The 23,348-nt window shown below is 40.4% G+C and overlaps 1 protein-coding gene across 2 annotated transcripts in view; it reads right to left on the bottom strand.

The window, feature by feature from the left end:
• The window catches only part of HTR2A (5-hydroxytryptamine receptor 2A), a 48,254-nt gene extending 25,276 nt beyond the window's left edge, over positions 1 to 22,978 (bottom strand). Inside the window, exons 1-3 of one of the 2 annotated variants that reach the window (XM_073344262.1) lie at positions 22,545 to 22,978; positions 21,402 to 21,821; positions 16,763 to 16,963 (exon numbers count right to left, since the gene is read on the bottom strand). In XM_073344262.1, coding sequence (XP_073200363.1) covers positions 16,763 to 16,963; positions 21,402 to 21,807 — 607 coding nt within the window. In that variant the 5' untranslated portion in view covers positions 21,808 to 21,821; positions 22,545 to 22,978. Of the gene's footprint in view, positions 1 to 16,762; positions 16,964 to 21,401 lie in introns of both variants that reach the window. The other variant, XM_073344253.1, reaches the window with a different exon arrangement.
• Positions 22,979 to 23,348: the final 370 nt, after the last annotated feature.

The following is a 23,348-nucleotide window of genomic DNA, read 5'->3' as shown; positions in this document are numbered from 1 at the left end:
TCTCCAGCAGTATATTTGGGTTCCTTGTGTGATACTGCAGTTTAATAGTTATTCTCAATCTATTATTAGACTATATTAATACACGCTGAAATCAGTATTGCACTGCTGCAGAAATTTCCAGCAATGCATTTAATAGCCTTATTGGTATATTCATCCTCAGTAAATTGCATTGAGATACCGAGTAGAACTGTACTAGCCTTGGGCACTTGGCCCTCCTATGCCCCCAGCCACTGGTCAGTGGTAGAGAAGAAACAGAACTTGGTTGTAATGATTATAAAAGGGATTTTGTACTGAGACTGTGGGACGCAGACAGACCCTGTAATTCTTTCAGACTTCCAGACCAATGGCTAACACACACAGCTTGTGCTGCCCAGTGTCCCTCTAGGTCCTGAAGTGATCTAAGAAGTCACGGAATGGAATCTGATCGCACTATTTGGTCCATAGTTCATGTTCCATTCTGTTATAGTACCTTCCACACCATTTCTTCACATTGTTCTAATCCCCATTGTGGCTGTTTGAAGAACATCTGCTTAAGCTAGTAGCCAGTTTGTTATGACGAGAATGAAAATGGTCTAAGCCTGTGGATGGCTAGTTATTGTGGCAGAAGACTCACCACAATATATTCTCTTGAAGAGAAAATATGATGAGAAGCAGGATGCTGAGTTTTGCTGCAGCACACCTGATGGCTCTTGTTCACCACCATTTACATAAGGGATAATGCTTTTAATACAGATTAAGCTGCCTTTGTATCCAGGCTACCTTTACCACAGTGTCACGTCAAAGATAACAGAGTTAAGAGCAGTGGGAAAAAAACAATAGACTATATCTAAAGTTCACATTAATGTGTGGTTATTTAGGTTCTACATCATAATCTCTCGGCTCATCTATTTTGCTAAACTGCACAAACCAGTCAGGAACTGAAAAACTTAAATTATCCTTGGAGAAAACAAATGGGTACAATGTTTGCTGAAAGGACCTCCCCCATGACACACTAGTTCTACAAATGCATGCATGGCAAGGCTGAGTGTTCAAGAAAGATGGCAGTTTTGGCACAAGTTTGGATACACTGAATGAAATGTAATCGCCTTTGGTGAGAGTTGTAATATTTATGCAACACACCTGCAGTATAAAGCTGCACAATGTGTAATTTTGGGAGGTGTTTTCCCCCCAACACAAAGTAAATCAGCCCTGGATCATGGGAGTGATTCCCAACTTGAAAAAACATTACAAGGCTCAGGTTAGATACAAATTCATAACAAGAGGCTTTTGCTGCTGCTGCAAAAAACAAAAAACAAAACAAAAAAAACCCCCAAAACCCTGCTAATAACCCTACTGGATGTGATTTAATTGCTCTTTAAAACTCTTGAGTACTGTGAAAGTTACAGCTCTAGAGGGCTGTTACAGAAAAGCTCCTTGTGTTAGTGTAGAATCCAATTCTGAGTCAAGAAGAACTGTTTTTATGGAGGCAGAAGAGTTTGATGGTCTTGTTTCCACTGATGGTGCCAAAGAACTTTGTAAGGAGCAGCTGACAAGTATTTCTTAATTTGCCATAGGTAACTGGGAAGCTGTTGCAATACCTTTGAAAAAATAATGACTTTTATTAGCTGGTTTGTCTTGGAAATGTCTCATCCATTAGACTAAAATCTTATCACAGATATCTCCCTTCTTCACAAGAGTGTGCAGTATAAAATGGAAATGGTACTAGCTACGCAGACCAGCAAACAAATGCGGGAGCGTTTAGATGAAGTATGAGTGTTTGGCTGCTAGTAAAATCACTGATTTAATTCTATAAAATAAATATTAAGATTAATTCCCCAATTTTTAATGACTTAAAATTTAAAATGTGGGTGTAATAAAGTATAATTCTTTGAAGTGCATAAGAGAAGCTAAGAAATTGCTCTATGCAATTTTGAATTTACTTTAAAAATTCAGTGTTCTTGAAATTGTTACTTCATACAGAAGAGTACAGTTTTAATGACACTATTTTTAATTTCTAGGGCAATTAAAGTGCAATTACAAAGCACAGATGACAGAATTTATAAACCTCAACATGGTTTCTTGTGATTTTCTTTTTGTTCATTTATATTTCATGAGGCTTCTGCTATGTAAAAATCCCAACTTCTCCTATTGCAGATGTTCACATAATTGGTACATTTCTTTGTCCATAGAGGAATCCCACCTCACCATATACTATTGTATAGATCTACTGGTACAGTTTCAGGGTAGACTGTTTACCCGTTCTGCATTTCAGACACTATATATAAAAAACTTTCTGCACTGGGGCTTCCACACACGATTCCAACTCTAGTGAAGTCCATTTGGAACTCCCTTATGTAACACACATCTTGCTATATCACACAGTATTGCCTTTCAGAGAGAGGAATAATTACTAGTACATGGCACCATACTATGCCTGGATTTTGCCTTAAAACATATTTATCTTAATTGATTACTGTGAATTATTGCACAAAGAGAATCTGGATGATTCTGGGGCTTATTGCAAACCAAAAGCACTTATCAATTTTTGCCCAGACAATGGTGGTTCATACATTTTGTTTGCTCTCCCTTTGTGCGTGGCTTTGAAGATTTGGCCTTAAGGATTTTTTATGATGTTCTGTAATGATTAGTGTAGATGGCACCTCTCCCAATAGGTGATATTGTATTTGTCTTAGTGCTAGGTTGTATATATATTTTTGATGTTACACTGTTGTATCTGATCAGGAGTTATAATCCCTCCTGTGGTGCTGGAGTTGTTACTTACAATGTCCCAATAAATCCTTTGATTTTTATACGTGAATATTACAGTTTCTTTACCTCCATGTTGTCAAATTTAAAGAATCTGGAAAGAGTTTCAATCAATATAAATTCTTTGTGCAGTTTTCAAAAAGGACAATATACAGGATGGGATTTATTTTAAGTCAGTAAAACTACCTCTTAGTATAACTGAAAACTACTTACAACATTAAAATGAAAAATGTTTTATACTGTACACCCTTGTGGAGGGGGGAGATACTTGTGATAGGATTTTAGTCTAGTGGATGAGACATGCATGTGTTCTTCTGGGATGAAAGAAATCAACCAAATCTAAGCAAAGAAATCTCTTAAGTGGAAAATGGGAAAGAATTTATTTTCAAAAGCAGATTTTGGTGTGATCTTGATGTGCCCGTTTTACAGCCCTATCTCTCAAATTGGGCACCCCATATTAGTGGATACTTTTGACCTTAAACTCTCTGTCTCTTAATCAGTATATATGCTTACTATACACGGAAACAGACACTATACAGTTAATAATTTTGACTTTTCCAAGGACCATTTATGAATTAAGTGGGCATTAATTCATCAGTAGCCAATTTTGGCGAGGTCTACTACTACAGTAAGGAATTCTATATTGGTATAATTATTATTGATTAATGGGCCCTACACATTATAACATTGTATATCAACACAAAAAATAAGGTTCTGATTCAACAAGATCTGACAGCCCTCATCTTCTATTAAATTATTATTATTATTTATTTGTATTCCTGTAGCACCTTGGAGACTTAGTCATGGACCAATTGTAGCCAATAGGAATGGATGGCTCTTAGCACTTCAGGTGATGGAGTTTATGTAATCTGGAATTTCTGGAGTGGATTTTAGATGCAGTTATGGTGTTTTTAATTGTCTCAGCATTTTATGTTACAGTGTTAGATAGTGTCTTTTATTTTTATTGTGGTTTTATTGATAGACCCCAATCAGGAACAGGGTCCCATTGTGCTGGGCTCTACAACAAACACATAAGAAAATACAGTGCTGCCCTGGAGAATTTACAATCAAAGATGACACAAAACATACGCTGGAGAGGGGGATACAATCAAAATAGGTACAATTTATATAGCTATTACATCTGAAAATGAACATCAAAAGAACATTAAATTACCTTAATTCGGTCCCTTTGTGCATATACATTATGATATAATATTTAATCACATGATCACATAGTATTTTTTTTCCTCAGGATCCCTGCCTAATTCAGTGCACAGGATGCTCTGGGTATGAATCAGGGCTGTGTATTAAGGAGGCTGTTGTCTGTAGGACCCCTGTTTCATTTGTTGTAGAAGTTGGAAGGTGTGTGGTGAATGGGGCAGGTGATTGCAGGATGAGAAAGGATGGTTTCATAGAATGTAGAACAGGATGGGACCTCGAAAGGTCATCTAGTCCAGCCCGCTGCACTGAGGCAGGACTAAGAGATCATCCCTCATAGATGTTTGTCTAACCTATTCTTAAAAACCTCCAGTGTGGGAGATACCACAACCTTCCTAGGTGATTTGTTCCAGTGCTTAACTACCCTGACAATTAAGAAGTTTTTGCTAATGTCCAACCTAAATCTCCCTTGCTGTTATTTCTTGTCCTGACCTTGGTGGATAAGGAGAACAATTTATCACCCTTCTCTTTATAACAAAGTTTATTGTACTTGAAGACTCTTATCATGTCCCCCTACAGTCTTCTCCTGATAATACATCTCAAAGTGATGTTCATTTTCTACAACGGTGTTACATTATTGACTCATATTTAGTTTGTGATCCATGATAACCCCCAGATCCTTTTCTGCAGCACTCCTTCCTAAGGCAGTCATTTCCCATTTTGAATTTGTGCAACTGATTATTCCTTCCTAAGTGTACTACTTTGTTCTTACTGAATTTCATTCTATTGATTTCAGACCATTTCTCCAGTTTGTCAAGATCATTCTGAATTCTAATCCTGTACTCCAAAGCACTTACCAAGTTTGGAGGATTTGTATCTTCCACATACTTTTAAAGTGTACTCTCTATGCCATTAGCCAAATCATTTATGAAGATATTGAATAGAACTGGACCCAGGACAGATTGCTGTGGGATGCCACTTGATGTGCCTTTCCAGGTTGACTGTGAACCATTGATAACTACTCTCTGAGTATGGTTTTCCTACTAGTTGTGTACCCATCTTATAGTAGGTTTGTTTAGGCTATATTTCACTAGTTTGTTTATGAGAAGGTCCTGTAAGAAGTATGAAAAGGCTTCCTAAAGTTAAGATATATCACATTTATGGCTTCCCCCTTATCCACAAGTCTTGTTAACCTGTCAAAGAAGGGCATTAGGTTGGTCTGAAATTATTTGTTCTTGACAAATCCATGTTCACTGTTACTTATCATCATATTATCTTCTAGTTGCTTACAAACTGATTGTTTGATTTGTTTAATTGATTATTTTCTCCATTATTTTTCTGGGTACCAACATTAAACTGACTGGTCTATAATTCCCCGGGTTGTCCTTATTTCCCTTTTTATAAATAGGTACTAAATTTTCCCTTTTCCAGTCCTCTGGGATCTCTCCTGTCCACCATGAGTTCTCAAAAAGAATTGCTTGTGGTTCAGAGATCTCTTCAGCCAGTTTTTTAAGTATTAACTTGTTCTTTTCCCATTTTAGCCTCAGATCCTATCCCATTTACACGGATGTTCACTATGTTAGTCTTCTGAACACTGTTAACCTTTTTTTTTATGAAAACTGAAACAAAAAAGTCATTTAAAATTTCTGCCATTGCTATGTTTTCTGTTATCATCTTTCCCTCCTCATTGAGTAATGGACCTACCCTGTCTTTGGTCTTCCTGTTGCTTCTAATGTATTTGTAAAATGTTTTCTTATTACCCTTTATGTCCCTAGCTAGTTTAATCTTGTTTTATGCATTGGCCTTTCTAATGCTGTCCGTACATACTTGTGTTGGTTTTTTTATATTCATCCTTCATAATTTGACCTAGTTTCTGCTTTTTGTATGATTCTTGTGAGTTTCAGGTTGTTGAAGATCACCTGGTTAATTCAGGATGGTCTCTTGCCATACTTCCTATCTTTTCTATGCAGTGGGATAGTTTGATCTGGTTCCTTTAATGTCTCTGTCATAAAAAGAAAGGGAAGGGTAAACCCCTTTAAAATCCCTCCTGGCCAGAGGAAAAATCCTCTCACCTGTAAAGGGTTAAGAAGCTAAAGGTAACCTCGCTGGCACCTGACCAAAATAACCAATGAGGAGACAAGATACTTTCAAAAGCTGGGAGGAGGGAGAAAAACAGAGGGTCTGGGTCTGTCTGTATGATGCTTTTGCTGGGGACAGAACAGGAATGGAGTCTTAGAACTTTTAGTAAGTAATCTAGCTAGGTATGTGTTAGGTTATGATTTCTTTAAATGGCTGAGAAAAGACCTGTGCTGAATAGAATGACTATCCCTGTCTGTGTGTCTTTTTTGTAACTTAAGGTTTTGCCTAGAGGGATTCTCTATGTTTTGAATCTAATTACCCTATAAGGTATCTACCATCCTGATTTTACAGAGGTGATTCCTTTACTTCTATTAAAAGTCTTCTTGTAAGAAAACTGAATGCTTTTTCATTGTTCTAAGATCCAAGGGTTTGGGTCTGTGGTCACCTATGCAAATTGGTGAGGATTTTTACCAAACCTTCCCTAGGAAGTGGGGTGCAAGGGTTGGGAGGATTTTGGGGGGAAAGATGTGTCTAAACTACATTTCCCAGTAAACCCAGTTAAAGTTTGGTGGTGGCAATGGAAATTCCAAGGGCAAAGGGTAAAATTAATTTATACCTTGGGGAAGTTTTAACCTAAGCTGGTAAAAGTAAGCTTAGGAGGTTTTCATGTACCCTAGAGTTCAGAGTGGGGAAGGAACCTTGACAGCCTCTTTAAGAAATTGCCAACTCTCCTGAACTCTTTTTTTCCCTTAGACTTGCTTCCCATGGGATCTTTTCTACCAGTTCTCTGAGTTTGCTAAATACTGCCTTCTTGAAATCCATGGTTTTCATTCTACTGTTTTCACGCCTACCATTCCTTAGAATCATGAACTCTGTCATTTCATGATCCCTTTCACCCAACCTCTCTTCCACCTTCAAATTTTCAACCCGTTCCTCCCTATTTGTCAGAATCAAATCTAGAACAGCCTCTCCTCTAATCATTTTCTCCACCTTCTGTAATAAAAAGCTGTCTACAATGCATTCCAAGAACTTGTTGGATAACCTGTGCCCTGCTATATTATTTTCCCAGCAGATGTCTGGGTAGTTGGAGTTGCCCATCACCAAGTCCTGTGCTTTGGGTGAGTTTGTTATCCTCATCCACCTCTTCTTCCTGGTTTGGTTGTCTATAGTAGACCCCTAGCATGATATCACCCCTCTTTTTACCCCTTTCATCCTTACCAAGAGAATTTGAACAAGTCTGCCTCTCACTTTTAGCTCAACCTCATTGCAAGCTTATACATCTTCAATATTCAAGGCAACACCACCTCCCTTTTTTTCCTTGCCTGAGCTCCCTGAACAAGCTGTACTCTTCTATACCAATATTCCAGTTGTGTGAATTATCCCAAATCTCTATGATGCCAATTATGTCATAATTGTGATTATTCACTAGTATTTCTAGTTCCTCCTTTATATTCCCCATACTTCTTGCATTAGTATACAGACATCTAAGTTGTTCATTGGATGTCCCCTTTACGTTCCCTCTTGTCTCTCCTTTGTTCCTGCTATGATAGCCCATGTTCCCCTCTGATTCCAAACCTTCACCCAGATCTCCATGTTCTGGACTTACTTATGGGCTTTTGTCTCCTGCCCCCTTTTAAGGTAGTTGAACTCTGATCTGAAGAATTGGATTCTATCCCTGCCTCTGCTATAGAGTTCCTATGTGATGCTAGTCAAAAGGCTTATACCAAACTTTTCAGAAGTTGTCACTAACTGTGTGTTCCTCATTTTCTGGGTGCCTGACTTGAGACCAGGGGGTCTCATTTGCAGAAGTGCTGAGCACTCACAGCTGCAACTGAAGTCAATGGGAGCTGTGCTTTGAACATATAAAGTGCTATACAATGCTAAGTACTCTGAAAAAATCACATCCTAAATGTCTCACATTGGGCACCTGAAATTAGTAGACATTTTTGGCCTTAATCTCTTTGTCTCAGCTTCCCATCTGTAAAATTGGGATAATAATACCCACTAATCATTGTGAAAATATATTCATTCATATTTGTGAAGCACTCAAATACAATAGTGATGAGCACCATAGAAAAGCGCATGAGAAAATTATTATAATTTTGCCTACATAGCAGGATTTGAATAGTTTGAAGTAAATAGGGCCACACACTGAGCAGTGAGGAGAAAAAAAATATTGAATAGCTACTCATTAATTGAGTACTCTCCATTCTGGGCACTAAGTGAGGCAGAGATCCTATGGGACAAAATAGTATGTCATCATGTAATTAAAGACTGGATCATAATTAGGGCCCTACCAAATTCATGGCTGTGAAAAATGTGTCATGGGCCATGAAATATGATCTCCTCCATGATATTTGGCTATTGTAGGGGAGGGGCAGGGCTGGAGGGGTGCCCCAGATGGAGGGGGGGAGGGGAGTCCTACCATGCACCGGGCTCCAGCTGCTAGTCCTGGCTGGGCTGGGGAGGGATGGGACTTCCTCTTCCCAAGCTCTGTAGCTGTGCTGCCTTCAGAGCCCAGCTGGGTGGAGCTTCCTGCAGCTGGGGGAGGTTCCCAGAGGTGGGTCTGACCCATCTCTGGAGTGGCCTGTGCAAAGGAAGAGGAAGTCCCAGCCCCACCAGGACTAGAAGCGGGAGCCTGGTGCATTGTAAAAGCCCCCAGTTGGGGTGCCCCCCCAAGTGATGACCTTCCCCATGCCCTCTTATCCTCACATCTGCGCTGCTGCTGGCTTTAGAGCTGGGCGCAGAAGTAAGGGTGGCAGTCCTGTGACCCCACTTATAATAGTTTTATGACCGCCCACAACCATCTTTTGGGTCGGAACCCCCACAGTTACAACACTGTGAAATTTCAGATGTAAACATTTTAAACTATGAAACTGACTATTTTAAAAATCCTATGGCTGTGAAATTGACCAAAATGGACCATGAATTTGGTAGGGCCTTAATCATAATGCATACATACACAGGGGGCTGAGTTTAGGTTGAATGGACAACCTTAATTCTGGCTAACCTAACTCTTGAGTGTTTACTTTGCAACCTTAATAATGATCTTTTAACATAGCTTGTTTGTGTAATTATATACACATTTAGGAACTTTTAACAATATACTAAATTAATCAGTGCTCTTATATTATGTCCGGCTGCCCCTTACTGTGCCTTTAATTAGTTGACTGAGTACTTGTAGGCATCATGGAAGAAGTAGTATTGAGAAGGGATCTGAAAAATAAGAAGGTAGATAATGCTCTGCTTGTATCTGCCAGTTCTTCAGGTTGGTTCTCTACCATGGGGCGGAGGATCTTGAGGTTCAGCTCCTGATCCAGATGCTTGTGCCAGCTCCACAGGTGGAATAAGGTGACATTGCTTCCCTTCCCAGCTGATCCAGTGTGTATAATACATCACTGACATGTGTATGGCTGTTTAGCATTGCTCTGTTCCTCAAAAAAGAGCTGCTATGGTACTTGGCACAACAATTTCAAACATGGAGTGGATTATGTAGTGTGGTCCAAAAAAAAAAAATTGTGAGCCTCTACATCAGCACTTCCCTAGCTTTTGAGAGCTGAGTCTCCCCCATACAGGAAAATAAAACCAATCACACTCCCCTTCAGCCCTGCCGTATTGGCTAGACAGCATAGAGGAAAGTTACATTACCACCGTTCCATGCCCCCTAGGCTGTTCCTTCCTGTAGCCATCTCCCTTTTAGGGGCTGGGCCTGACCCCTCCTGGTGAGCCGAATGGCCATAGGTCTGGGCTTCGGCCCCTTGCTGGGGCAAGTCATTTGGGCTCTGGCCCCCTAGGTGGGGCAGAGCAGGGAAACAGTTTAAGGCTCGCAGCTCCTGGCTGGAGCAATCAATAACAGTTTGAGCTCTGGCCTCGTGGGTGGGGGAGAGCCAGGAAACAGTCTTCCAGTCCCTGATGTAGGTCTTCTGGCCTAGGGTGAGTTGGAAGACACCTCGGATGTGGGGTGGCAGCAGGGGTAGGAGGACCTGGGCCCACCCTACTCCACCAGGTCACAGCTCCTGCCCGTAAAAGTGGCGGATGGTCCTGCCACTGGGTCTGCAGGGGGATAACAAAACTTCTGGAGCATGCTGCCTCACTTCCCAGCAGCACAACTGGAACAAGATCTGTTTTCCCTGAGCTACTTCCCACCACTCTTGGCGAGAGAATGCTCCATCACTGTGGGGGTCAGCTTTTCAATCTAGTGGCCAGGCAACACTTCCTCTGGTTGCTCCCTGGGCTTCTCCATCTCCAGTGGCTAAGGTGTGCCTTCACTTCCAGCTGCCAGGTGATGGTTCTGCAGAGGGCTTGGAGAGATGTCTACTTCTTTCCCTGATCCAGCCACAGCTGAACTCCAGGACCCTGCTCTTATGCTTCTGCCCCTGCACTTCCTGTAAGGGGGGAGGGCAGGATGGGTTTGGCTGTGCCCACCAGGGAGCGTTAACCCTTTCAATACTGGAAGGAGGTCCTTTGGCCTTACTTGACTTCTGCTTTGGGAAATGCTAATCTACATTTTGCAGTAATCAAAATTTTGAAGTCTCCAAAACAGTGCTTCCCAGAGGATTCAGGGGGCCTGCGGCAAAGCAATTTCAGGGGTCCCTTCCATAAAAAAAAGTTAGTTTTGCCACCCCAAGCGGCGAAGAAAAAAAAAAAAGAAAAACCCAAGGCATGCCATCCAAAGAAAGAAGAGGACAGGAGGACCCGCAGCCGAACTGCTGCAAAAGACTGAAACGGAGGGATTGAGCTGCCGCTGAAGTGCCGCCGACGAGGAAGAGAGGGACTGAAAGACCCGCCACCGAATTGCCACCAAAATTGTCCCTGCCCTGTCTGCGGGGCCTGGGGCAAATTGCCCCACTTACTCACCCCGCACTCCTGGGGTGGCCCTGCTCCAAAACTATGGAAAAGGAATTGGCAAAAGTTTTGAGATAAATGTTGCAAACGTTTTTTTCATCAGCTTTGCCCAGCCTTATTTGGGATCCTAATGGAGGAAAATTACTGTATAAATCTATGTGGTTACTGAGTAGGGAGAGCTGAGAGTGCCTGAAGGCAGTGAACAGATGTGTAGGCTGAGGAAGGAAGAATAAGAGAAGAGAGAAACTCAGCTAAGAGGATTTGGGCTTCATCAAACTTCACATGACTTAGATCACAATAGGAGGCTGAATCCTATAACAAAGAAGGGTAAGAACTGAGGAATGATATGAGTGAAACCTTAACATTTATTACTCTAACTTTTATTTTATGTACTGTTTTCAAAGGTCTGCTAAAAGGAGAGAAGGCTGGATTTTAGCCCTTTTACAGAGGATTGTGTTTCTTAGACAGGTTTAGATTCCAAAATTTTGCACAAAAGAAGTGAACTAGATTAATTTTATTGAGCTTCTATGGAGTTTTTCAGTGTGGGCTTTATTTATAGCGCCACATATTCTAGCTGAATGTTATCAAACTGGGTTTCACATAGACCACTGTAATACATTTCAAGAAGTGATAATGTCTAGTTTTTGACATCTATTTTCAGATATCACCTCTATGCTCTAAAATAAATTGAATCATTTTCAGTGTTTAGACATTTAAGGTTTCTAGAATAACAGGCCTGCCCCTGCAATAGCCACACATAACCTAATTATCCAGCCACTTTGGGTACTGTTTGAATTAAGAATTAAAGACAGAATTAGAATCTGTTACAGTAATTAGATTTTATCTTAAACCAATTGCCCTTGGCTCTTCATGGTCCAGAGAAATAAAGGCTGCTGGCTTAATGTTGTTCTGCTGTTAAATATAAAAACTCATTTTAATACAAAATTTAGGCTGAAAACATCAAGATTTTCAGAAGTCAGGTAAGTCACATTTCCTGTCCCATATTGTTATGTAATACATTATTAGCTCAGTCCAAAGCTCACTGAAGCCAGTGGAAAGACTGTCATTAATGTCAGTGTTGTTTGGATCAGACCCTAATAAAACTAGAGTGCACTAAAGTTCATATTTAAACAAGAAATCAGGAACAAAAATTTTATATAATGGTGATAAAAACTTTTGGAATTTTATGACTTTGAAATGCTTGATTTGTCAACCTCATTGTTGAATTAGTTTTAATATTTAATTTCCTTGGCCAAGATTTTTATAAGTATCTAGTGATTTTGACTGCATTCATTTTTGGATGCCCAACTTGAGACACCTTAAAGGAATCTGGTTGTCATAGGGCAGGTGCTCATCACTTTCTGAAAATCTTCCCAGAGCCCCTGCCCCTACACTCAGTCTTCTTTTTTAAAATAGAAAAGAAAAAGGGGAAAAAATCCAGAGTTATTCATCTTGCAGAGCTGATCAGAAAAAGGCCAGAAGCCCCTGGCATCTTGTCCTCCTTGGCTCGTACTATAGTGACCACTCTATTGAACTCTCCAGGAAAAGAAGAGCATTTGTACCTCATTACACAACTTTGTTATAATTTCACATACTACAGTTCAATTCACAAATAGCTCAGATTTTGTTTTATTCATAAAGCATCATTACACCACACATCAATTAACACTGTAGCTTCCTAGCTGTCCCTCTTCAACAACCCTTCATCCTGCCCTCCAATCTAGCCTGCACCTTTCTCTCCCAAGGAAAAACAGTGTCCAAGCTATTAAAAGAGGCAGAACTACAGAACTGACATAAAGCAACTAACAATACTAGTCCTGGTTTCGGGTTACTGCAAGCGGAAGAAAGACACTTAGGGCCTGATTCTCTCCTGTTGCTCCTACTACTCTGTACCATTCAGGTGATGCAAAGAGGTTGGAATCTGGCCTTAGCTGACCTGCTGAGAATTTCCCTGGCATGACTGAGGTCTATGTTGGCATACAGCCAGCACAGCTAACTCCTACACCAGCTGCACCCCCAGCATAGAGGGCATGGTATCTGTGCTTCGTCAATTCTTACCTGATGTATGGTGAATGGAGGAGGACAGTCAGCTGGCATAAATAAGAACAGCCACTAATTTATGCCAGAGCTGTTGGTCTACTTTATACTGGAGCTGGGGCCAGAGTAACTTGACAATCAGGAAGCTGTAACTGGCTCTCTGATTGGTATGACCCCCACCTAACCTGTACTCAGCAAAGGTCAGTGAAGGAGAGTATCAAGGCCTTAATCTCTTTCCTTTATCCATATACCCTACAGCTCATCCATAACAGCGATAACAAAACTCCCAAAAGCAACAGAGGTCACGGCCTAACTGAAAACCACAGGAATAGGGGTACAACCGAATGACAAACAAAATGGGACCCAGAAGGCAGAGTATCAAGGGACATGATAAAGCTATTCTCTCCTGACAGAATCGCTTAGTGACGTCACATTATACTGCATTGCACCTGTGTGGAACTACAAAGAGTTAAATAATGTATAGACTAAGTCCTATAAGTACCACGGGGAGCCTGGAGATTGGTAAATGATAGATAAAGCATCTCTTTGTTCATAAGCCATTTCTGAACTTTGGTGCGGCAGATTTTTGCAGGCAAGGGAGTGCTGGAGGAGGACAGGGTTACATTACATTGACAATTGATTGACAGTTAGTTGCACTGAAGGGCTGAGACCATTAGGATTCTTTATGGGGCTGGCATTTTTCTTTGTCCCTTTTATGTGGCAATCTGCCATGGTGCACACTCACTCTACTTTGGAGATGAGGGATAACCAGATGCCATGCTGCCGCTCCACTGGTTGTTGTGCAGCTGCCTCCTTCCCTGTTTCCCAGAGCACATCACATTCAAGACATATTCACGCCTCGGGGGCTGGAATCTTCTTCCTTCAGCTTGTCACTCCATGCATCATGATACCACAGTACTAACAAGGCAACCGAGCACCATTCCATTACTCTTACTGCTCAGTCTGTTAACTGGATTTTTGTATACATATATTTAATTTAACAGCTGTTAGGTTGCACGATATCATCCCACCTAAATTCCAGGATTACATCACAGGTGTTATCAAAACATAACAAAGCCAGATTCTAGAGAGACAAGGTGGGTGAGGTAATATCTTTTATCGGACCAATTTGTGTTGGTGAGAGAGACAAGCTTTTGAGCTACACAGAGCTCTTTTTCAAGTCTGGGAAAGGTACTCAGCGCATCACAGCTAAATACAACGTGGAACAGATTGCTTTGCATAGAAAGTTAGCACATATTCCAAGGGACCATTAAAGGTGGAGTGGCCTGTTAAAACCTCTGCAGTCATAGGACCAAAAGGGAGGGGTTACTGGGTTACCGATTGTTGTAATAAGCCATAAATCCTGTGTCTCTGTTCTGTCCATGATTTGTAGTGTCTAGCAGAGTTATGAATTTAAGCTCCCATGCTCTTCTTTTGAAAGTGTTGTGGAGGTTTTCTTTGAGGATGAGGCCTGATAGGTTAGATATATAGTGATCACTTTGTGAAAAGTGATCACCCACAAGCGATGTGGTGTTTTTGTCTTTTCATTTTTCTGTGTGAGTTCATCCGAGTGCGTAGTGATAGTCTGGTTTCACCCATATAGTTGTTATTGGGGTATTTAGTGCACTGGATGAGGTACACCACAAGTTATGATAGGAATTTGTAGGATCCATAGATCTTGAAAGGTGTGTTGTGGGGGGTATTGATCATTGTAGCAGTTGAGATATGTCTGCCTGTTGTTCTGGCAGGGTCTGGTGCTACTTTGAGTAGGTGTGTCCTGGTCTGTGGGGAGCTTGCTTCTGATGATGAGTTTGGAGAGGTTGGCGGGTTGTTTGAAGGCCAGAAGAGGGGGTTCAAGAAAGATTTCTTTCAGGATGGTATCCCCATTGCGTATGGATTGTAGTTTTTTGATGATACGCCATATGGGTTCCAGTATGGGGTGGTAGGTGACAACTAGGGGTGTGGGATAGGAGAGGGTTTTATTTCTATATGAAGAAGTTAGCATATTGGTGAGCCATCCTAGTACCAATGGCTGTTCCAATGGTTTGGACAAAGTGTTTGTTGTTGAATGTACAATTGTTATGGGTGAGGATGAAATGGGATGACAAGGTATTTGGAGTGGCTATCTGAGGGTTGTCCAGTGTCTTGAAAATATTTGTAAATATTGGATCTTACACATGCCTATCACAACATGTGGCATACCTCATCCAGTGCACTAAATGCTTCAATAACAAGTATGCGGGTGAAACCAGACAATCACTATGCTCTTGAATGAAGTCACGTAGGAAAATGATTAAAGACAAAAATTTGCTATCACCCCTCATAAAGCAGTCACTCTATATTTGACTTATTAGGCTTCATCCTCAAAGGAAACCTGCACAACATTTTCAAAAGATGAGCCTGGGAGCTTAAATTCATAACTCCGCTAGACACTAAAAATCATGGACTGTACAGAAACACTGGATTTATGGTTTATTACTGCACTCTGTAACCCACTAATCCCTTCTTTTTGGTCCTATGACTGCAGAGGTTTTAACAGGCCACTCCACCTTGAATGGTCCCTTAGAATATGTGCTAACTTTCTATTCAAAGCAATCTGTTCCACGTTGTATTTAGCTGTGAGGCGCCAAGTACCTTTCCCAGACTTGAAGAAGAGCTCTGTGTAGCTCAAAAGCTTGTCTCTCTCTCCAGTAGTTTCTCCAATAAAGATATCACCCTATGCATCTTTTCTTTCTAATATCCTGGGACCAACACAGCTACAATACTGCATAAAGCAAGATTCTGTCATTTTCAGTCATGCCAGACTTCATTGCTTTCTAATAAACATAGGCATCATATTATACAGAGAATACGGACCATGTTATTATCAGTTATTAGTACACTATCATAACACAGAAAATGTGTGGATCAACTGATCATTGGTGGGAGAAAAAACTCTAGATGGTTAAATCCTACTGAATTTTTTATTTGTACAGTGCTTTCTATTACCACGACGGGTGTTTATAACTCTTGAAACAGCATGATAGAAAGGACACACGCACACACAACCCCCCCCGCCCCCCCAAGAGTTTTGAAAGGGAACATAATCCCTTGTGTTTCAAGGCATAAGCCAACCTCTAACTAATGGGGATTGAGAAGAAGCTTTCCGTGTGAGCAGTTTATTCCATAATTGCATTCTTTGTGATGCAACTAGTGTTGGCCGCTGTCAGTCAGAATACTGGACTAGATATATCACTGGCCTGACCCAGTGTGGCAATTGCTATGTTCCTATGAATTTGTGATTAGCATAGTTTAAAATGTACACTTTTCTGTGCATTTTGTACACAGGTATAGGTGACATCTGAGATCCATGGGGAAATCCCTCACATTGCTAGGCACAAAGGCCCAGATCCTACCCACTCAGCATACAGTGGCACAGCACTGGATCCATGTGTCTTGGGCTCTCAGTGACCATGGAGGAGCAGATAGGCTTTGCCTCAAAAACGAATAAACCAAAAAAAGCAACCCAGCTGTAAACAAGTCATAGTGGTAAGGTGTCAGGAACAATTGAATTACAGCTAAATCAGAGAGCTCTTTTTTCAGGCCTGATCATTTGCTTTTTCCTGCTGTCCAGGTAGTAGGGGATATCAATACTGAAAACAAGCACATCTATAGAAGAAACTTGAATACAACAGTTTTGACTTTATGTATTCTTTCACTGCAGAGTGTGGCTCAATATTTCTCCACTTGCCATTGTCACTGGTGATTTTTATCATATAATTACTACATTGCACCACATCTAATACTGGGGCAAACAAAATCTTGCAGCCTGGGACACAATTTTACTCTGCAATATATGTGTCAAGTCTCTCAAAAAACAGGAATCTATAATTATGTGTTGAAATGTTGCCTCACTTACCAACAGATATTGTCCAAACAGCAATTATTTTTGTGAAAGCCTTAGTTCTGGAGTTAAAGCGGCTGTGATGGATGGGATTTCGTATGGCAATATAGCGATCCAGAGAGATGGCACAGAGGTGCATGATGGAAGCAGTGGAGAAAAGCACATCCAAATAGATCCAGACAGCGCAGAGTTTTGTAGGCAGAGGCCATGTATATCCTGCAAAGGAGAAACTTAGCATCAGCTAAGCAGAGTATAAATGGATGGATGAATTTTACTATTGCTTATAACTTTACCTAAGTTTCAGAGTAACAGCCGTGTTAGTCTATCTTCGCAAAAAGAAAAGGAGTACTTGTGGCACCTTAGAGACTAACCAATTTATTTGAGCATGAGCTTTCGTGAGCTACAGCTCACTTCATCGGATGCATAAAGTGGAACTTAACCATTGGGGCTGAGATGTTGTTGGCTTGCTTTCTGCCTCTGGCTGATTATATACACAGGCATTTCTGAGAAAGATGTTAGGGAAAAATAGGCAGTTTTATCAATGTAAACATATTTCTTCAGTTTTCTTAAAAGAGCTCTAGCACCTCCAGGGTTTGGAGCAAATTTAGCAGTGGGACAGTCCTGGGAGTAGAGAAGTGCATTTTGTTTTCCCTGTGAAAATACATACTGATTAGACCAAGTTACAAGAAAATTGCCATTTCCTCATGCTCAGGAGAGCTTGTGAGAGGCCTGCTGCTAAAATCTCTGAAAGTTCCATTTGCACTGAGCATGCTCCAGTCCCACAGTGCTAACCACTGGTTAGCCTGAAGGTCCCAGGCAGAGAACTAGAGCTCCAGATAGGGATGATATGGAAGCTATAGCAGCAGCTGCGGTTACCCCTTTGGCACAGGGCAGAGTTTCCTAAAGTATGTATGGCATTTGAAGCACTAGCTGGGGGTGCGTGGAACAGGAGCAGTGCAAGTTTCCTCATGTTGTCCTGCTAACATGACAGGGTGGAAGGGGAATGTGAATGGCTTAATTTTTCAGAAGTGTGTCTCAGTTTTCCATCAGAAAAATACTAGCCAAAGAGCGTAAAGTGAGTGGAAAGTGAAGGTAATACAGCTCCCCCTTCCACTAAAACCATAGGTAAAACTCCTCCGCTCTCCCTCTTTCTTGGCTGGAGTGGTGAGAGCTCCCCTTCCTCTTTCAATGTGCTCTACCCACCAGGGAAGGTGTGCTGAGTGCTAGGGGGATACAGTGAGTTCTAGTCTCAGTTCTTCCTCTCTACACTTCCTGGTCCTTATTATTAAACAAGGCCAGCTCCAACCTGAGAAGGCAGGCAAGTATCATTCCTCCATATTACAGATGGGATAACTGAGAAGTACCCAGGGTCTTTTGTGACAGAGTTGGAAATAAAACCAAAACACCAGAATCTGTGCTGTGCTTCTCAGAAAGTGTTGTATGGAGAAATGGGGAGAAAAGTTGGTTTTAAGTCACCTTTGTATCTCCTAGAGTCTGGGCTGCTCTAAGAGCTGGTTCTATCCCCAGCGTAAATTAGGGGTTCTAGAGACTGCCCTAATTTGCAGCCTTACACAGATGCCCATGGGATTCCTCACAGCTCAGAACTGCTGCAGCACAGAGCTTTGCCTCCTTCCGCTGGCATGCCCCTATGCTGAGGGTTGCAAGAGTGTGAAGTGTAGGGCCAGACCAACCTGGAGGAATTCCCCAAGTGGCCACTCTGCATCCTTTACAGCCCCTATATACCATACTGGGGACCAGAATTTATCCATAGATCTAATATGGTAGACCCAAGTTTTAACCACAATGCTTTTCTGAAGGGATGTGCCAAACTTATGTGTTTCGCTGTGCACAGTCCCTTCCAGAGCCAGGAATATAACCCCAGATTCTGGATTCCCAGTATTCCCCTGCTGTCCACCAAACAGTTATATAACATTGGCAAAACATGTGTCACATTCTTCTTTAGTGGCTGGTCCCCATAAAAAGTAACATCCTACTACTATTACTACCAGTCACTCCTTCAGCTGAAGCAGTAGAGATCTGTGCTGTGGATTGAAAGATCCTGGGCGCCAACTCTACTGATGATGTGTGTAGAGGGACAAGTTTCCACATGAAGGAATATCCCCTTGTCTTGTGTTCGTAGGAGAGCTCCATTCTGCTCTGGTCTCTGCTACAGACTTCCCAGAGATGTTGGACAAAATGTTATTGTAATGACTACGCACAAGGAGGTTGAGTTAAAGCTGCCTGGGCAGAATTTATTTTTGTCATTTTTTATCTTTTTAATCCTTGACTTTGCAACCTTATCATTCTTTTAATGGATTTTTTTTTTTTTGGTACGTATCTCTAGAAAAATCAGAGAAGGGCCATTTTTTTATGAAGGTAGTTGTATAGCACCAGTTCAAAAGGGACCCAATTCTTGTTTGAGTTCTGGCCAATATTGAAATACAAATAATATTGTATGTATGTTAATACACATTCACACACACTCGTCAAATTGAGGCCTAAGCCACATTCAAATCTGTATTTCAACTGTTTCTCCAACACTCTAAAGTTCAGTGCATTCATATCCAGGGTTTTGATCTGGGGTGTTAGTAATTTATACATAGAGGAGGCATTCAGATCTAAGGGATAGTTTTTGCTCCCACTTAAGCCAATGGCCAAACTCTTACGGACTTAATCTGGAATTAGATGAGACTCTAAAAGCCTGAAATACTGCTGAGCAACTCTCCAGGTGCTGAGTGCTCTGATGATGGGAGTTGAAGGAGCCAGCACCTTTTAGGATTAAGCTCATAAAACCAGATTATCAAAGGTATTTAGGTGCCCAGCTCCCCTTGATTTTGAGGATCTGGGCCATAATGACTTCTGGTTTGAGATCAGTGCAAATAGCACCAGAAGTGCTTTGGTGTCTGGGATAATATGATCACAGGTTAATGGGAGTCTGGAAACTGACTGATTCCTGGCCTTTTGTTTCTGGTAGTTGGGGTGAAGTTCTTAGTTCTGGTGGGGAAGGAGGGTTCTCTACAATAAATTGTTTGCTGGTCACTGTGATGCTGATAATGTATCACCCTGATGCTGCATTTCTAGGAAAGCTCATGCCAGAATGACTGAGTGATTTTTCAAAGGCATGTATCCTGGAAAGGGATCTTTCCTCTGGCAAAAGACAGCACACTGCAAAGGAGAAAAAACAGAGAGGAAAAAATAGAGAAGCAAAGTGAGAGTCCTTCCTCTGTCAAATGGAGGGGATGGAGTTTTTCTCCTTTGCAGTGATCATGCAGCTGCCCTCCTATTACTGTGCATGTAGTAAGGGTGCATTTGACCATGTAAATATTGCAGTTAAAATAAATGGTCACAATTGAATATGGATTTCTGAGCAGAAGCAGGGATTAGCTTCCTCAGTGGCAGGGTCTGGCCAGCAGGAGTCCCTATTGCATGTGTCAGTGAACTATCCAGGGCTTGAGTCTTTCACTTATCTCACAAATCAAGCAATTACTGCTTCTATGGCACAATTTTTCATTAGCTTCCCCACTACCAAAGGTAATGATACTATGGATACAATCAGTCACAGACCCATGCCAATTCCAAACCTAATCTGATAATACTATTTAGGGTAGTTTGTCTAGAACACAGGGAAAGTGAAAGAGGGGGATTTGGAAATAAATTCTTATATTGCTGTTTCCTAATAAAATCTTCCTAAAGTTAAAGTTTAGTGGCTGATGATTTAGCTTATTGAAACAAGCCTAGAAGCTATTTCATCTCATGTCTCCTCTCTTCTTGTATTGGGTATTTTTCTAAGTTTTGAAGGTAAATTATACAAAAATAGGAACACATTTTTATTTAACACTTAGGCTGCTGCTTTTCAACCTTCTCTGCTTTTCAACTTTCTCCGTGTAACAGGCTTCTGAGGATATTGGTCAAAATGACAAACTTCCGATACCAATCTCAATAAACTGTGTCGCAAGTCAATTTACACTTGCAAAATTACTCATTAGAATAGATACAAATTAATAATCAAATATTGGGATCTTTTCTAAATATTACCAACAATTGGGTACAATTAACTCTAGCCACTTTTCAGCCTCCTTCAAAACACTTATTCCAACATTCCATGGTAGCTAATGAAATTTAAAGGTAGACATGTAAATAAGGATCTCAGTGGAAAGATAATTATTTAGAATTGCAATGCTTGATTAAAAAATAAAAATAAAAAACAGAGGCAGGCTATTTTAACTCTGAAGGCACCAAGTAATTAATGCTTCTGTGCCTATTTGCAGGGCAAAGTAATTGACAGGACATTACTTCCTTATTAGAAACATATGTGTCAAAGATAAAACTGATACAACAGACAGGACAAAATATCTGATAGCAATTATAAGACAATTCCATCAGAATCAAAGTAGTAAATTGACATTTTGGACTGTGTTTAAAATGTCCATACTTAGAAGTTAAAAGTAAATAAACATGTAAATATTGCATCTGTTCTTTACGAACATTTACCCCTTATAGTTATTTTTCACCTTGAACGGGGAGGTGGGAAGCATATACCTTAAAACTAGCCTTATTTACATTTTTCTTTTCAAGCTGAAATAATAATAGCGTGTGCATGCAATTTTTAGAAAGCTACTCAATGTATGCAATAAGTTAGAGAGCTGATACTCACCATACAGTATGGTTAACATTGACACAGGCATGACAAGGAAACCCAATAGCATATCAGCTATTGCAAGTGACATTAGAAAATAATTAGTGGCATTCTGTAGCTTTTTCTCCAGAGTCACAGCCATGATAACAAGAATATTTCCAGCAATGGTTAGAACAATCACTATAACTGTCAGCAGAGCTGGCCAGTTTTTCTCTGGAAGATGAAATAGTGATGAATAACACGGCGGAGTCAGGCTACCTTCACATGAAAGATTAGTTAGGTTTTCGGAGTCCATAGTCAAGTTAAACAGATGAGATGCGTTAACCTCTCCAGGCACAAAAACATTTTTGTAGAGTCTTCTCTCATGATTTAATTGGATTAAGGAGTTTGCAGTTGGGTTCTCCTCGTCACAAAGAATATCCATTGCTAAATCTGAAACTGGGGAGGATGTACAGTGAAAAAACAGAAAGTTATAACCCTTTGTCACCATCAGGCTTTATATTCCTTTGTTGTTCAGAGCTGATGCTGGTGGAAAGAAGGGATTCTTTTTTTGTTGATTGTTTTTTCATCATTAATATGACATTGAGAAAACTGAGGGAGTTATTCTGGATGCTCAAATACTTTTATTTTCAGTTTCATGTAGTCCAATATCAGCATATGTTAAAAATCCAGTTAAAAAGGAAAACTAATTTACAGGCTAGAAAATGTGGACTCGAGGCTTCAGAGAGCAAAAACATTGGCCAAAAAACTTTTGCAACCACCAGGACTCCCTTCTGTATCTACATCCTATTGCTATTGGTAACTGTAATCACACAGTTTTAAACACAGCAGTATGAAAATAGCTTGCCATACAAAACAGCAGAGCTCTTTGTGCTCTGCATTAAGAAAGTTGATTAAAGATTCTATTCAGCATCTTACTCTCACAATAATTAGATATGCTCTTATTTATAGTTCATCTTCAATATTATGGCTGATAGTCTCTGACTTCTGTCATATTACAATATCATTTTAAGTCTCATTCCAAGATTACAAGTAATGTTCCATATTGATTTTAATATGTAATTGTAATGATTACTTGTTGGCCCAGCATGGCTTCAAAATAGAAATAAAATGACTAAGTACTACAATTATTTAAAAAATACAAGATAAGGTAAGACTTACATTGTACTTCAGAGCCCACACTCAAAGTGAATTAGAGTCACTTTGTACCATGCTTTATTGTGTCCTTCACTGTGTTATCCACTTTTGTGTCCTTTCTCTTCAGTCTCTACAAAAATGATTGTATTTTGATTACAGTTTTGTTGATTTCTACACTGTACATTAGAGTGAAGCCAGTTCCTGTGCTGTGAGTCTTGTTCTCTTCTGAGAGATGGGCAGCTTGCTGTCTCCTTCCTTGTGCATTCCCCCAACTCCCCAAAGACAAACTACGTTTAAAATAATAATATTAGAGCCCTTCTCAAAGTGACACAAAAGAAATCACACAAACCAGAAGGAGCAGTCTCCACAAAGGGATTACTGATTTCAACAGGAATGTAATTTCTTGCTCACTGCCTTGCTCAGTTTGTCAGACCTCCCACTAGCTAGATGTCATAAACTGCAAGGTAGCAACAGCAAAGGAGGGCAGACCAAATAGGGTCTTTTTAAAATAAATACTAGCTTTCTCATTTTATCATTTTGAGGGCTTAGTTTAAAAAAAATTACATTTTTCATTTGTATAGGATGCTGGGCAAAGCAGCTGCAAATGCTGATAATATTTTACAGGGTGAAGTTTTTAGGAAGGCAATAAATACATCTCATAATGGCATATGCTGGTAAAATTGTAAACATATAGCTTTTTCCATCCTAAAGGTTGCCAATTTTAAGCTAACCCTAAACTGAATTGGTAACATTTAGATTTTTATAATTTTATTTCTGGCTCTTCACTGATGTCATAACCAACTTGCCAACCAATAGTTATTATATATA

Source organism: Lepidochelys kempii, chromosome 1 (genome assembly GCF_965140265.1).
Source record: "Lepidochelys kempii isolate rLepKem1 chromosome 1, rLepKem1.hap2, whole genome shotgun sequence".
NCBI classification, from domain to species: domain Eukaryota; kingdom Metazoa; phylum Chordata; order Testudines; family Cheloniidae; genus Lepidochelys; species Lepidochelys kempii.
Note: the sequence above shows the minus strand (reverse complement) of the source record. Positions and strands in the feature narration are given on the sequence as shown.